The sequence below is a fragment of the Sapajus apella genome, unplaced genomic scaffold, assembly GCF_009761245.1.
Source record: "Sapajus apella isolate SASKATOON/1434 unplaced genomic scaffold, GSC_monkey_1.0 scaffold2, whole genome shotgun sequence".
NCBI lineage: Eukaryota > Metazoa > Chordata > Mammalia > Primates > Cebidae > Sapajus > Sapajus apella.
The window spans coordinates 7,282,786-7,295,077 of NW_022436942.1; the positions used below are offsets into that span (position 1 = coordinate 7,282,786).

The following is a 12,292-nucleotide window of genomic DNA, read 5'->3' on the forward strand; positions in this document are numbered from 1 at the left end:
CATTGATCCTTCATACACTTGTAAAACTATTATACGACATAAATTACTGCAAAAATTAATGACAGTATAGAGGAGGACTACCTCTAACAAACTAGGATCCCAGGCTTACAGGGGTTAAGCAGATCTAACCACAAGGGGAAAAAATGTTCTTAATTTGCCTTCATTAAAGACTAATTTTAGGTCTTTGGATAATTAAATGAATACACTGTTTATGCCCCGTACACTTTCGGCCCGAGTCTTGGAAAATACATGAAACTTCCAAGAATTAAAGTTTCCATTAACGCAAGTGCCAAAATCAGGAGGCTTGACCTGTGGGAAAAAGCACATTTGTCTTCGCTGGCTCTTTTTCAAAAAGCTATAGATGTTTACTGTATAATCTTTCTTGTGCGCAAATGCTCTGTTTTATCATTCAGACCATCTAGACAGAGGAAGAAGCTGCAACATTTCAGAAAGCAACCAATTGCTGAAGACCGAATGACCTGACCTTATCAGCGCTGATGCGTTAACAGCGGTCCCTGTTTGGGGTAAAATTTCTTCGTTGGGAGCCACTGGCAGTGGTTTCTTTTTCTTTCTTTTCCTTAAGGGGTTGGGGAAGTCGCTGTTTTGAGGTGTGTGTGCGTGTTTCATTCCCTGAGAACTGGCTTTGGCTGGTGAAGAAATAGTTTACTATAGTGAGTTTCAGAACATCTTCCACCTGTATCTCTCCTAGCAGGTGGAAATTTAATGTAAATAATTGTGTGTGCCCACAGCTTGAACGCCTCGGAAGAATATTTTCTGACCTCTCTGCTTGTATTCAGTCCGAAGTAGCCCAGTTATCTACCCAGGTTACAAAATAAAAGTAAAATTAAAATTTAAAAATCTCCTTACGTCAGTGAACTTGGACTCGGAAAGTTCTCTCTCCTGAGCAGAGAGCCTTTTAAAGGCTTGTGTGTCACGCTGGCGGCAGGGGGTCGCGGCTACTGGAAAGGAGCTGGCTCTGCAGGTCCCGCCCTCCCCCGGGCCGTCCCTCCCTCTGGCCTGCTCCCTACCTCCCGGGGACTCACGCTCGCCCCCTCCCCGCCCGTCCCCTACTCCGCGACGACGGCGGCCTCCGAGGTCCGGCATGCGTCAAAGCCCTAACTGGGAGGCTGATTTGCGGAGCATCGCCCCCCCGCCCCACTCCCACCCCCACCCCCACCCCCACCCCCAGTCCCTCCTCCGCCCACAGAAGTGGCTAAGGGAGTTGAGCTGAGCAGGGGGAGGGGAAGATCTACACCCATCCCCCTTCCTTTTGCCCTCCCTGCCTTTAGATTCAGTTGCACCTTTTATTATTTTAACTCTTCTCCTTAGGACACGCAGCCCCCAATCTGTCCCTCCGGCCTGGGCGGCCCCTGGTCCCGCGCGCCAGGATGGGAGAGCGAGGGACCTGCCCGCGTCCCGCCGGCGTTTGCAAGGAGGTCCAGCCGCAGCGCCAGCTGCCCGGAGTCTGTAAGTTTCAAAGCTACTCCGGGGGAGGGGAGGGAGAGCCAGTCCGCGTCCCGGCAAATGATTTAAAATGCAAAACACGGCACAGGCTTGCAGCGTTGGATGGACTTTTCGGGGCTTACTCCCTACTGCAACCCGCAGGCTCTTGTCCTTTTTTTTTTTCTCCAGCACCTTGTATGTTTGATTCCTTCATTGTAAAATATAATAATAATGTTTTCAATTTATAATATTATGATTTCCATAGGAAACTTTTAAACTCTTTTTTTAGATGCAACTCATACTTCCTTCTCATTTAAAATAATTCTTATAATTTATAAATTCTATAGCACACTACTTATAATTTTTGTCAGATTACACATCTTATTTACACTGAGCAAGGAGTCACGGCCTTTGCTTACTTCTAAAAATAACGGAGGAAGAATTTCCTCTTTACTTTTAATATTGCTACATCATCTAAGTACTTTAATAAGTAAATCGTGCACCCAATTTCTCTCTATATTCGTGATCGACGCCACGTGCTGTAGCCTTGCACTAATTTACAGGAGCGGTTAATCGCAGATAATTAGCTTTGAGCCTGCTGTTTACCTCAAGGCTCCTGGTTTTAACTAAGGCTATGCCCATATGTACTCAGAATGATAAGAAAAATTGGAAACAGTTCTCTTTATTAAAACGGAGTAATTTTTCTGAGATGCCCGAACTCAAGCGCAAGCTAGATTCATGTTTGGTTTAATAAAAATCACATTTTTGGATTTGCATGTTACCGCTTGCAAGTACAGACATGTCCTTGAATACAAAGACCCAAGAGGTGAGGATAGGGCGGGTTTTAAAGTTTTTAATTAATGTTTCCCTCGTGCAGGAGGACGGGTGTCCAGGGACGGAGCCAGGTGAGAGGCAGGGGGCTAAGCTGGCTATGGTGACAGGACGATGTTGGCCAGAAAGAGTATCATCCCGGAGGAGTATGTGCTGGCGCGCATCGCTGCGGAGAACCTGCGCAAACCGCGCATCCGAGACCGCCTTCCGAAAGCCCGCTTCATCGCTAAGAGCGGGGCCTGCAACCTGGCTCACAAGAATATCCGTGAGCAAGGACGCTTCCTGCAGGACATCTTCACCACCTTGGTGGACCTGAAATGGCGCCACACGCTGGTCATCTTTACCATGTCCTTCCTCTGCAGCTGGCTGCTCTTTGCTATCATGTGGTGGCTGGTGGCCTTTGCCCATGGGGACATCTATGCTTACATGGAGAAAAGTGGAATGGAGAAAAGTGGTTTGGAGTCCACTGTGTGTGTGACTAATGTCAGGTAAGAATGTTGTGGGATGAGGCAGGGGTCGAAAACAGTCGAGAAAAAATGTCAAAATGCCCTTTCTCTTATTCTGTTAATTAATTGAAAGTGAAATAAAGGGTTAGCTTTAGAAACTTCAGAAATTAAAAAAAAAGCGCAATAAAGAACAAAACCTAACACAGTAAAATTTTTTTTTAATGCAGCTTTTTGGACGAAGGGTCTCTGAAAATCTGTGCTTCAGTCCTTTGGACTAGCCTTGAAAATATTATACCAGTTATCTAAAAAAATTGTAATTCAAAGGATTACACAGAGTGCTTTACTCCAAAAACGCACACATTTAGTTCAGTATGAACAGCTGCTGTCCATAGTTTCAGGGTCCACAAGTAAATTTATCGTATCAACAAATAATATTGTGCTAGAAACATATTTCATAGTGACTCTTCTAACCCATGATGTTTTCAGAAATAATGAGAAAAAAATGGGAAGGCCCTAGGGGGAGAATGTCCTAGATTAAAAATCTACTAAAAAAATGCAATAACAAATATCATCCCTTCTTTATCAAGATTATAACACAACTGATTGTTTGCACTGGATACAGAAATTAAAATTATGCTAAGATTGAGAACTGGAAATTGCTAATTTTTAATGAAAATTCTTTCAAAATTTTCATGGAAGGGGTTATATAGAAGCAATTTAACTTTGTACTCTTCTTTCAAAGTTTTAATCGAATAGGAATGAGACAGTTCTTAGATTACCTCACTTTGGCTTCTTTCTCATCTTAAGTATCCTGATGACAGGTAAATTGAATTTGATTTCAGTGATTCTCTCTTACTTTCACATGGGCTAAGAACATTTAGTTGAGGTGATTTATTTCTTAATCTTTTCTTTTTTGTTATTCGGAGATGGAAAGAGATAAATTATATCAATTACCAGGACGGTCACTGTGAAGCAAAACAGTAGTAATACTACTGGAAAATTTTCCAAAACATTTTTAAAAGAAATTTTAAATTCTTATAATTCACAAACCAAAGAAATTTGAAAAAACATCATAATACCAGGAAACTGTAAAGAATGGGACCTCTAGTGACCCTGACACCTTATTAAGCTAGCATATCACTGCAGAAAGTGAACCCCAGACAGTGAACTCTTCCATTTGCTAAGTAACTGCAATGCCAGCCTTTCAAGGAGGAAGGCAGCATTAGTGCACTGAGATAACACACTCACAGATTTCAGCTCAAATTTTGAGGAGCAAAAACTGTATTAAACTGATCTATTGCTTTTAACATTAATTAGATATTACTTTCTTTTTTCAAACTTGTCACAAACTTGTCTCAGAAAATGCAGGTGGAAAACATAGGTGATCATCAGTATACCAGATATAAAGAAAACACAATACTTAAAATATCTGTTAAAATGCTCGGTAGATATTCTAAGATCAAATACCTTTATAATACATCTCTTTAAGAAACTTCCTGGCACTGTTAGTGGTGAATCATTTTCATATCAAAATAAATTTTTAATCTAAATTATGTAATACTGATAAAAAGACAAAAGAAATGATAACCACAAACTTTAAAAATAAATAAATCTTCATTCTCTCCCAATGAGAATTTAAAAGGTGACTAATAATAATTCTAATTCTTTGTAGTTTTTCCCTTTGTAAATTCAATGTCCAACCATATCATTAAAATTGGAAACTACATTTTTCATTGAATATTCACCAGTATTTCCAAATAATGTTTGACCATTCTTCCTTTAGGGTGACTCATTTTCTCCTTCATGTATTTTTTAAGGACTCTCTTTGACACCTTCATTTAATATTAGTCAAAAAATAACCAATGTATTTCCTCTTTCTCAATATTATCCAGCCTAGCTCTTTCTGTAACAGAACAAAGGAGCAGCTAAACACTTTTATCTCTTGAGATTGTTTAGCATAGCAGGTGTCAGTAAAAAGCTGGGTCTTATACCATATGTAATATTTAGAATTCAACAATACACAAAATATGGCATGAGTAGTCTCTTAAACCACTAAAACAAACCGTTTGGGATATTTATCATTAGACTGCTCTCTGAAGTATGGATACATTATCAGAAATTAGTGTTGTATCCATACCCCTTCTCTGGGGTCCATTTTTATCTTTGCCATGTTTTGGGGCTGTACCATAGATCTTTTTGTGGGTAGCTGGTGCAATAGGCAATTACTGTAGTTTTCCATGAATCCTTTTAGTAACGAAAGAGAAAGGCAACTTTCACACTCCACTTAAAAGCTAATTAAAAGAAGAATCCTTGTATTCTTGGTTATCCCTCCTGGTTTCCTAACAAAGTGCAATGTATATACCAAGTATTCAAATGTTTAAACACTTTTCTCACCTGCCATCTGTGGCATTAATAAATAGGTAATACTTTGAGAGATGGCTAATGTGTGGCTTGCCTTCTACAAAGTTAGAGAAGTTTGAAATTGGGATTGGGGACAAAGATAGGACTGATATTGTTTCCATGAAGAAGCCACAGCAGTATAGTTGTGAATTTAAGTGTTATACATTGTTAGTAACAAATGTGGTGCTTCCCAAATGGGGGTAAATCAGAATCACCTGAGAGCTTTTCAAAGCATCTTACCCAGATCCAACCTCACCCTACCAAATCAATGTCTGTTCACTAAGGTATGGAGTAGATGTGCAATTTGAAAATGCTTCCCAAGAAAATCCTACAACTTCTTGGTTCCTTCCTTTTGCTTCTTTCACAGGATTAGGCCAAAGTGGGAAAATTCAAGTTAGCATAATATTAATTAAGGTACACCTTAGAGATATTATAGTTTTGGTTCCAAACCATTGCAATAAAGCAAATATACACAATAAAGCCAATTACACAAACTTTTTTGTTTCCCAGTGCATATAAAACATTTACATTATATTGTAATCTAGTCATCTAGTAAGTATATAATACCATTATGGCTGAAAAATGTATATATATTCAAAAAATATTTTAATGCTAAAAAGTGCTAATGATCATCTGGGCCTTCTGCAAGATGTGGCTTTTTTTTTTACTGGTGGAGGAGCTAGCCTCAATATTGATGGCTGCTGGTTGCTGAAGGCTGGGGTGGCTGTGGCAACCTCTTAAAATATGACAATGAAGTTTGCTGCATTAATTGACTCTTCTTTTCACAAAAGACGCTTCTGTAATGTTGATGCTGTTTGAAGCATTTTACCCACAGTAGAACTTTCAAAACTGACCTCAGTTCTCTCAAACCCTGCCACAGCTTTATCAGCTAAGTTTATGTAACCTTCCGAATTCTTTGTTGTCCTTTCGTGTTCACAGCATCTTCACCAAGAGTAGATTCCATCTCAAGAAATCACTTTCTTTGCTTGTCCAGAAGAAGCAACTCCTCATCCATCCAAGTTTTATCATGAGATTGCAGCAATTCAGTTACATCTTCAGGCTCCCCTTCTAATTCTAGTTCTCTTGCTGTTTCTACCACATCTGCAGTGATTCCCTTTACTGAAGTATTGAAACCCTCAAACTCATTCATGAAGGATACAATCAACTTCCCAACTCCTGTTAATATGAATATTTTGATCTCCTTCCATGAATCACAAATGTTCTTAAGGGCATCTAGAATGGTGAATCCTTTCCAGATGGGTTTCAGTTTACTTTGCCCAGCTTCATCAGAGGAATCACTATTATGGCAGCAATCGCCTTATGAAATGTAAATTTCTCAAGTAATAGACCTTGAAAGTCTAAATTACTCTCTTTGGCTCATGGCTGTATAATGGATGTTGTGTTAGCAGGCATAAAAACAGCATTCATCTCCTTCTACATCTCCATCAGAGCACTTGAGTGACTAGGTGTGTCATCAACGGGCAGTAATATTTTGAAGGAATCTTTTTGTCTGAGCAGTAAGTCTCAGCAGTGGGCTTCAACTATTTAATCATGCTGCAAACAGATATACTGTCATCTAGCCTTTTTCTCTCTACTTACAGAGCACAGGCAGAGTCAATTTAGCATAATGCTGTAGGATTTTCAGAGTGCCCAATGACCGTTGGCGTCAACTTGATGTCACCAGCTGCATTAGTTCCTAACAAGAGTTAGTCTTTCCTTTGAAGCTTTGCATCCAGGCACTGACTTCTGTCTAGCTATGAAAGTCCTAGATAACATCTTCCAGTAGAAGACTGTTTGACTTTGAACACTGGAAATCTGTGTTTAGTGCTGCCACCTTTACTGATTTTCTTAGCTAGATCTTTTGGATAACTTGCTACAGCTTCTCCATCAGCATTTGGCACTTCACTTTGCACTTTTCTGTTTTGAAGGTGGCTTCTTTTCCTAAGCCTCCTGAACCAATCTCTTCTAGCTTTAAACTTTTCTTTTGCAGCTTCCTCACTTCTCATCCTTCATAGAATTGAAGAGAGTTAGGGCCTTGCTCTAGTTTAGGCTTTGGCTTAAGGGAATGTTGTGCCCCATTTGGTCTTTTATCCAGACCAGTCAAACTTTCTGCATCTCAGCAATGACGCCATTTTGCTTTCTTACCATTTGTGTCTTGGCTGGAGTAGCACTTTGAATTTTTTTCAAAAACGTTTTCTTTCCATTGTTTACACTTGGCCGTTTGGCACAACAGGCCTAACCTTTGGTCTGTCTTGGCACCGAGCTTAATCATTTTTGCTTTTGATTTAGAGTGAGAGACAGCAACTATTTCCTTTGCTTGAACAGTTAGTGTTATTTGTAGGGCTACTCATGGGCCTAATTTCAATAGTGCTGTGTCTCAGGGAATAGGAAAGCCTGAGGAAAGGGGGAGAAACAAGGGAACAGCTGGTCAGTGAAGGAGTCAGAACACACACATTTACTGATTGTTTGCCATCTTATATGGGCATGGCTCATGGTGCCCCAAACTAGGGGTCCCCTGTTCTTCTATAAGAACAATAGGGTTCTCATAGAAGTGTGAACCCTATTGTGAGCTGTGCAGGTGAGGGATCGAGGCTGCGGGCTTCTTGTGAGAATCTAATTCCTGATGATCTGAGGTGTGACAGTTTCATCTCGAAACCACTTTCCCTCCTACACACCTAGTATTGTCTTCTACAAAACCAGTCCCTGTTACCAAAAAGGCTGGGGACTGCCGCCCTAAATGATTACAATAGTGACATCAAATATCACTACTCACACATCATGATAACTGATGTAATAATAAAAAGTTTGAAATCTTGTGAGAATTACCAAAAATGTGACTCAGAGACACAAAGTGAGCACGTGCTTTGGAAAAAAAATGGTGCCAACAGACTTGCTGGATGAAGGTTCCCACAGACCTTCAATTTGTCAAAAGGCAGTATCTCCAAAGTACATCACAGCAGAGTAGAATAAAATAAGGGATATCTGTGTGTGATCTTGACACAGTCACTCACTAGTTTCTGCCTCTAGTTCTTCCTTCAGTCACTTCAGTATTCTCTAGAACCATTAGAGTAGCACTCCCCAAACTTTTTGGAACCAGGGAGTGGTTCCACTGTTGGGGGTGGGGGATGAGGATGGTGTGGGGATAAAACTGTTCCACCTTAGATCATTAGGTATTAGATTCTCATAAGGAGGAGGTGACCTAGATCTCCCACATGCGAGGTTCACAATAGAGTTCGCTATCCTATGAGAATCCAGTGTCTCCACTGATTTGACTGGAGGCAGAGATCAGGCAGTAATGCTGGCTTACCCACTACTCACCTCCTGCTGTGTGACCCCATTCCTGACAAGCCATGGACCAGTACTGCTCCCTGGCCCAGGGGAGTTGGGGACCCCTGACTTAAAAGAACAAAATTAGACCATCAATAAGACACTTTTCTTTCCAAGTGGAAAAGCATTCCCTTCTATTAAAAATACTAGTTGTTTAGGAGGCTGAGGCAGGAGAATTGCCTGAACCCAGGAGGCGGAGGTTGCGGTGAGCCAAGATCGCGCCGTTGCACTCCAGCCTGGGTAACATGAGTGAAACTCCGTCTCAAAAAAAAAAAAAAAAAAAAAAACTAGTTGTTTGTAATAATGTGTTTTATACCTTTTTTTTAGCACTGTGCTATTTCTATATGAGGTACAAAATAAGTATTAGCTAATGAATATGACTTTAAAGATTATAAATAACAAGTTTAAAGATTATAAATGATAAATACTCTGTACTCAGTACCTTCCATATGACTCAGGTCTCCTAAACATAGATATGCAATAAATAATAAACATCTACCTGGTAGAAAGTTTTACAGAGTTAACTGTGCCTTTGTGAAAGTGAAATATTTTGCAATGTAAACTATGCCTAGATATAAAAATATATTAATCTTTTACACAATTAGGCTCATCACTATGTGACCTAAGAAACATTAAAGGAATGTTAATATTAACAGAATTAGGCCTTAGCTTAAAGGAACTTAATTAATAGGATGTTAATCTCCAGCATTGTGGAGGTAGATGCATGCAAGAGAGAGAGAGACTGTTCTAAACGCAGTTTAGAATTAGGCATTTTACAAGTTAAGTTGCCTAGCCTTTCTGCAAGCATTTAATAGTCTTTAGCAGAAGAAAATGAAAAGTTCAGCTTGGCATATTATTTCGTTATCCAAAATGTGACCTGATGGTGGCGTTTTCTGATATCATTCCTCACAGGTCTTTCACCTCTGCTTTTCTCTTCTCCATTGAAGTTCAAGTGACCATTGGGTTTGGAGGGAGGATGATGACAGAGGAGTGCCCTTTGGCCATCACGGTTTTGATTCTCCAGAATATTGTGGGTTTGATCATCAATGCAGTCATGTTAGGCTGTATTTTCATGAAAACAGCTCAGGCTCACAGAAGAGCAGAAACTTTGATTTTCAGCCGCCATGCTGTGATTGCTGTCCGAAATGGCAAGCTGTGCTTCATGTTCCGAGTGGGTGACCTGAGGAAAAGCATGATCATTAGTGCCTCCGTGCGCATCCAGGTGGTCAAGAAAACAACTACACCTGAAGGGGAGGTGGTGCCTATTCACCAGCTGGACATTCCTGTTGATAACCCAATCGAGAGCAATAACATTTTCCTGGTGGCCCCTTTGATCATCTGCCACGTGATTGACAAGCGCAGCCCCCTGTATGACATCTCAGCAACTGACCTGGCCAACCAAGACTTGGAGGTCATAGTTATCCTGGAAGGAGTGGTTGAAACTACTGGCATCACCACACAAGCACGAACCTCCTACATCGCTGAGGAGATCCAGTGGGGCCACCGCTTTGTGTCCATTGTGACTGAGGAAGAAGGAGTGTATTCTGTGGATTACTCCAAATTTGGCAACACTGTTAAAGTAGCTGCTCCACGGTGCAGTGCCCGAGAGCTGGATGAGAAGCCTTCCATCCTTATTCAGACCCTCCAAAAGAGTGAACTGTCCCATCAAAATTCTCTGAGGAAGCGCAATTCCATGAGAAGAAACAATTCCATGAGGAGGAACAATTCTATCCGAAGGAACAACTCTTCCCTCATTGTACCAAAGGTGCAATTTATGACTCCAGAAGGAAATCAAAACACGTCAGAATCCTGACAGCAAGATAACCCCAAGACAGTCTTTTATCAAGTTTCAGTGGTTTATGCCGGGCACTGTCAGACTGAACCAGAGCCGGAATACAATAATGTGTCCGTCTACATTTTATTACACTAAATGATATTCACAGTCAAGCAACAGCACTTTCTGTAGTAATAAAAAATAACACACAAGGTGGAGGATTCATGGCTTACGCTTGTTTTGTATGATACAATTCGCAGCGATATGCTTAAGTTATGTGTAGGGATGGGTATGCTCTCGTTTCTCTCTATTTGAAACACAAGAATTACACTAATAGTAACAAGACTTGAGCACAAAATTTGGTTAAGGAATGAGTCTGTTTGAAATGGTTGGTTGGTGAAACCACAGATCTCTGTGTGTCTATTGATCACTCTGCAAATGCAAATAGAATAGGAGGGGAAAAAACAAAATCATGTTAATGCCTTTTGTACATCAACTTTCTCCTGTCTCCCTGCTACTGCCTTTGGTAGGAAGCCTAAGGAAAATACTGCTTAAGTCAATCTGTTTGTAAGTGGATTCAGTTCATTCACTTGGTCTGTCAGGGACTCCTGAAGGTTTCCTCATCCATCTCATTGCAGCCTGTTGGGCAGAGCAGAACAAGGAGTCTGGAGGAAAGCTAAGTCTTGTCTCATTAAGACTGGGTTCCCAACAGTGACAGTCACTTCCTTCAGCTTCTCACTTCTTCTTATAGAATCTCCACAGGGAAATACTGTATTGAATATTTTATTAAAACATTTTATTTGTACTCACTCTAGTTTTGTGATTCCTCTTTCACAAAATCATCCCAAGTTAAAACTCAAGCAAGTAAAAGAGATGTCAAAGTGATAACACTGACTCTGAGATTCCTCTCTCTCCAATCTGTTAGCTCCAAGAGAACTAGCTTTTTGCTTTGTTTTCATTTTATTACAGGTTTTTAAATGTCCTCTTGGTTTTTCCATCTGAGCCTGGCATACCATGAAAATCCTATAAGCTTTTTTTTTTTTTTTTGAATCTTCAGTCTCCCGTCTTAAAACTACACTTCCTTCCCAGCAATATCTGAATTTAGGGTTGGCATATATAAATTTAGCATTATCTCATTTGCTAAAGTGAGAATTTCTATCAAAGCTTCACTTAAGCATCTTTAGTGCCTGCTTCTTCAAGGAAGGGATGAGAGGGAAGAGAGAAGTACTAGGTTAATAAGCTATATATGGTTTCAATCTTGCATTTTATATAGCTAAGCATCAGAAAGCTGAGCTATTAAGTAGCCTTTCTCACAGATTTGGGGCTTTGTATTTTATTTTATTTATTAACATTGAAATAGGTAATTATGAAATGTTCTAAAAACTCATTCTAACCAAGTGAACGGAAATTGTTTATCAGATTATTAAGTAAATCATTCCTGAAAGGTTCTAACTGTTTCTCTGAACTCCAGACTCACAGATCAAACAAGCACCTGAGCCTCCACTTGGATATTGAATAAGCATTTCAAACTTACTATGTCTAAAACTAGATGCTTCATTCTCACTCACAAAACCTGTCCTCTTCCCAGTCTTTCTTCCAATCACTCAAGCATCAAGTCATGACCTGGAAAACATTCTTGCCACCTCTTTCATATCTTATATGCCATCCATTAGCAATGATATCTTGGCTCTGCCTTCAAAATATATCCAGAATATGACCAATTCTCTCTATTCCACCACTTCCTTCATAAACCAAACAAGGATACTTGTGACCCTATATATATGCATGCATCTGCACCAATTGTTTGAATATTAAAACATTTCTGTCTAGATTGCTAAAGACTATCTTAATAAAACTTAGCCCAACAGCAACTACAGAGGTGGATACCCGACCTCAAAGCAGTTCTGGACCAGATGCAGGTTCCCACCTTCCCAGCCCAGGGCAGCTGAGCAGACCCAGAGGCAGCTGCCATATCATCCAGCAATAAGAACATGGATAGTGGCTTTCTGCTGCTTAGTAGCAGCCCATCGTTTGTGGAGATGACACAGGCTGTGCAGCAGGTGATGTCGGG

The 12,292-nt window shown here is 40.3% G+C and overlaps 1 protein-coding gene across 2 annotated transcripts; it reads left to right on the forward strand.

The window, feature by feature from the left end:
- The first annotated feature begins 505 nt into the window (after positions 1 to 505).
- KCNJ8 (potassium inwardly rectifying channel subfamily J member 8) lies at positions 506 to 11,026 on the forward strand. Of its 2 annotated transcripts, XM_032287634.1 has the most exons (4): positions 506 to 524; positions 1,330 to 1,467; positions 2,321 to 2,762; positions 9,360 to 11,026. In XM_032287634.1, the coding sequence occupies exons 3-4, from the start codon at positions 2,389 to 2,391 to the stop codon at positions 10,258 to 10,260; spliced, it is 1,275 nt and encodes a 424-aa protein (XP_032143525.1). In that variant the 5' UTR covers positions 506 to 524; positions 1,330 to 1,467; positions 2,321 to 2,388; the 3' UTR covers positions 10,261 to 11,026. The 2 variants fall into 2 exon arrangements, with proteins under 2 accessions (XP_032143525.1, XP_032143516.1); XM_032287625.1 differs by lacking the exon at positions 506 to 524 and having other exon boundaries at positions 1,197 to 1,467.
- The last annotated feature ends 1,266 nt before the right edge of the window (positions 11,027 to 12,292 follow it).

Coding starts and splice junctions, on each gene's coding strand:
- KCNJ8 (XM_032287634.1), top strand. CDS start 2,389: ATGTTGGCCAGAAAGAGTATCATCCCGGAGGAGTATGTGCTGGCGCGC. Junction 2,763..9,359: donor GTGTGTGTGACTAATGTCAG/GTAAGAATGTTG, acceptor CATTCCTCACAG/GTCTTTCACCTCTGCTTTTC.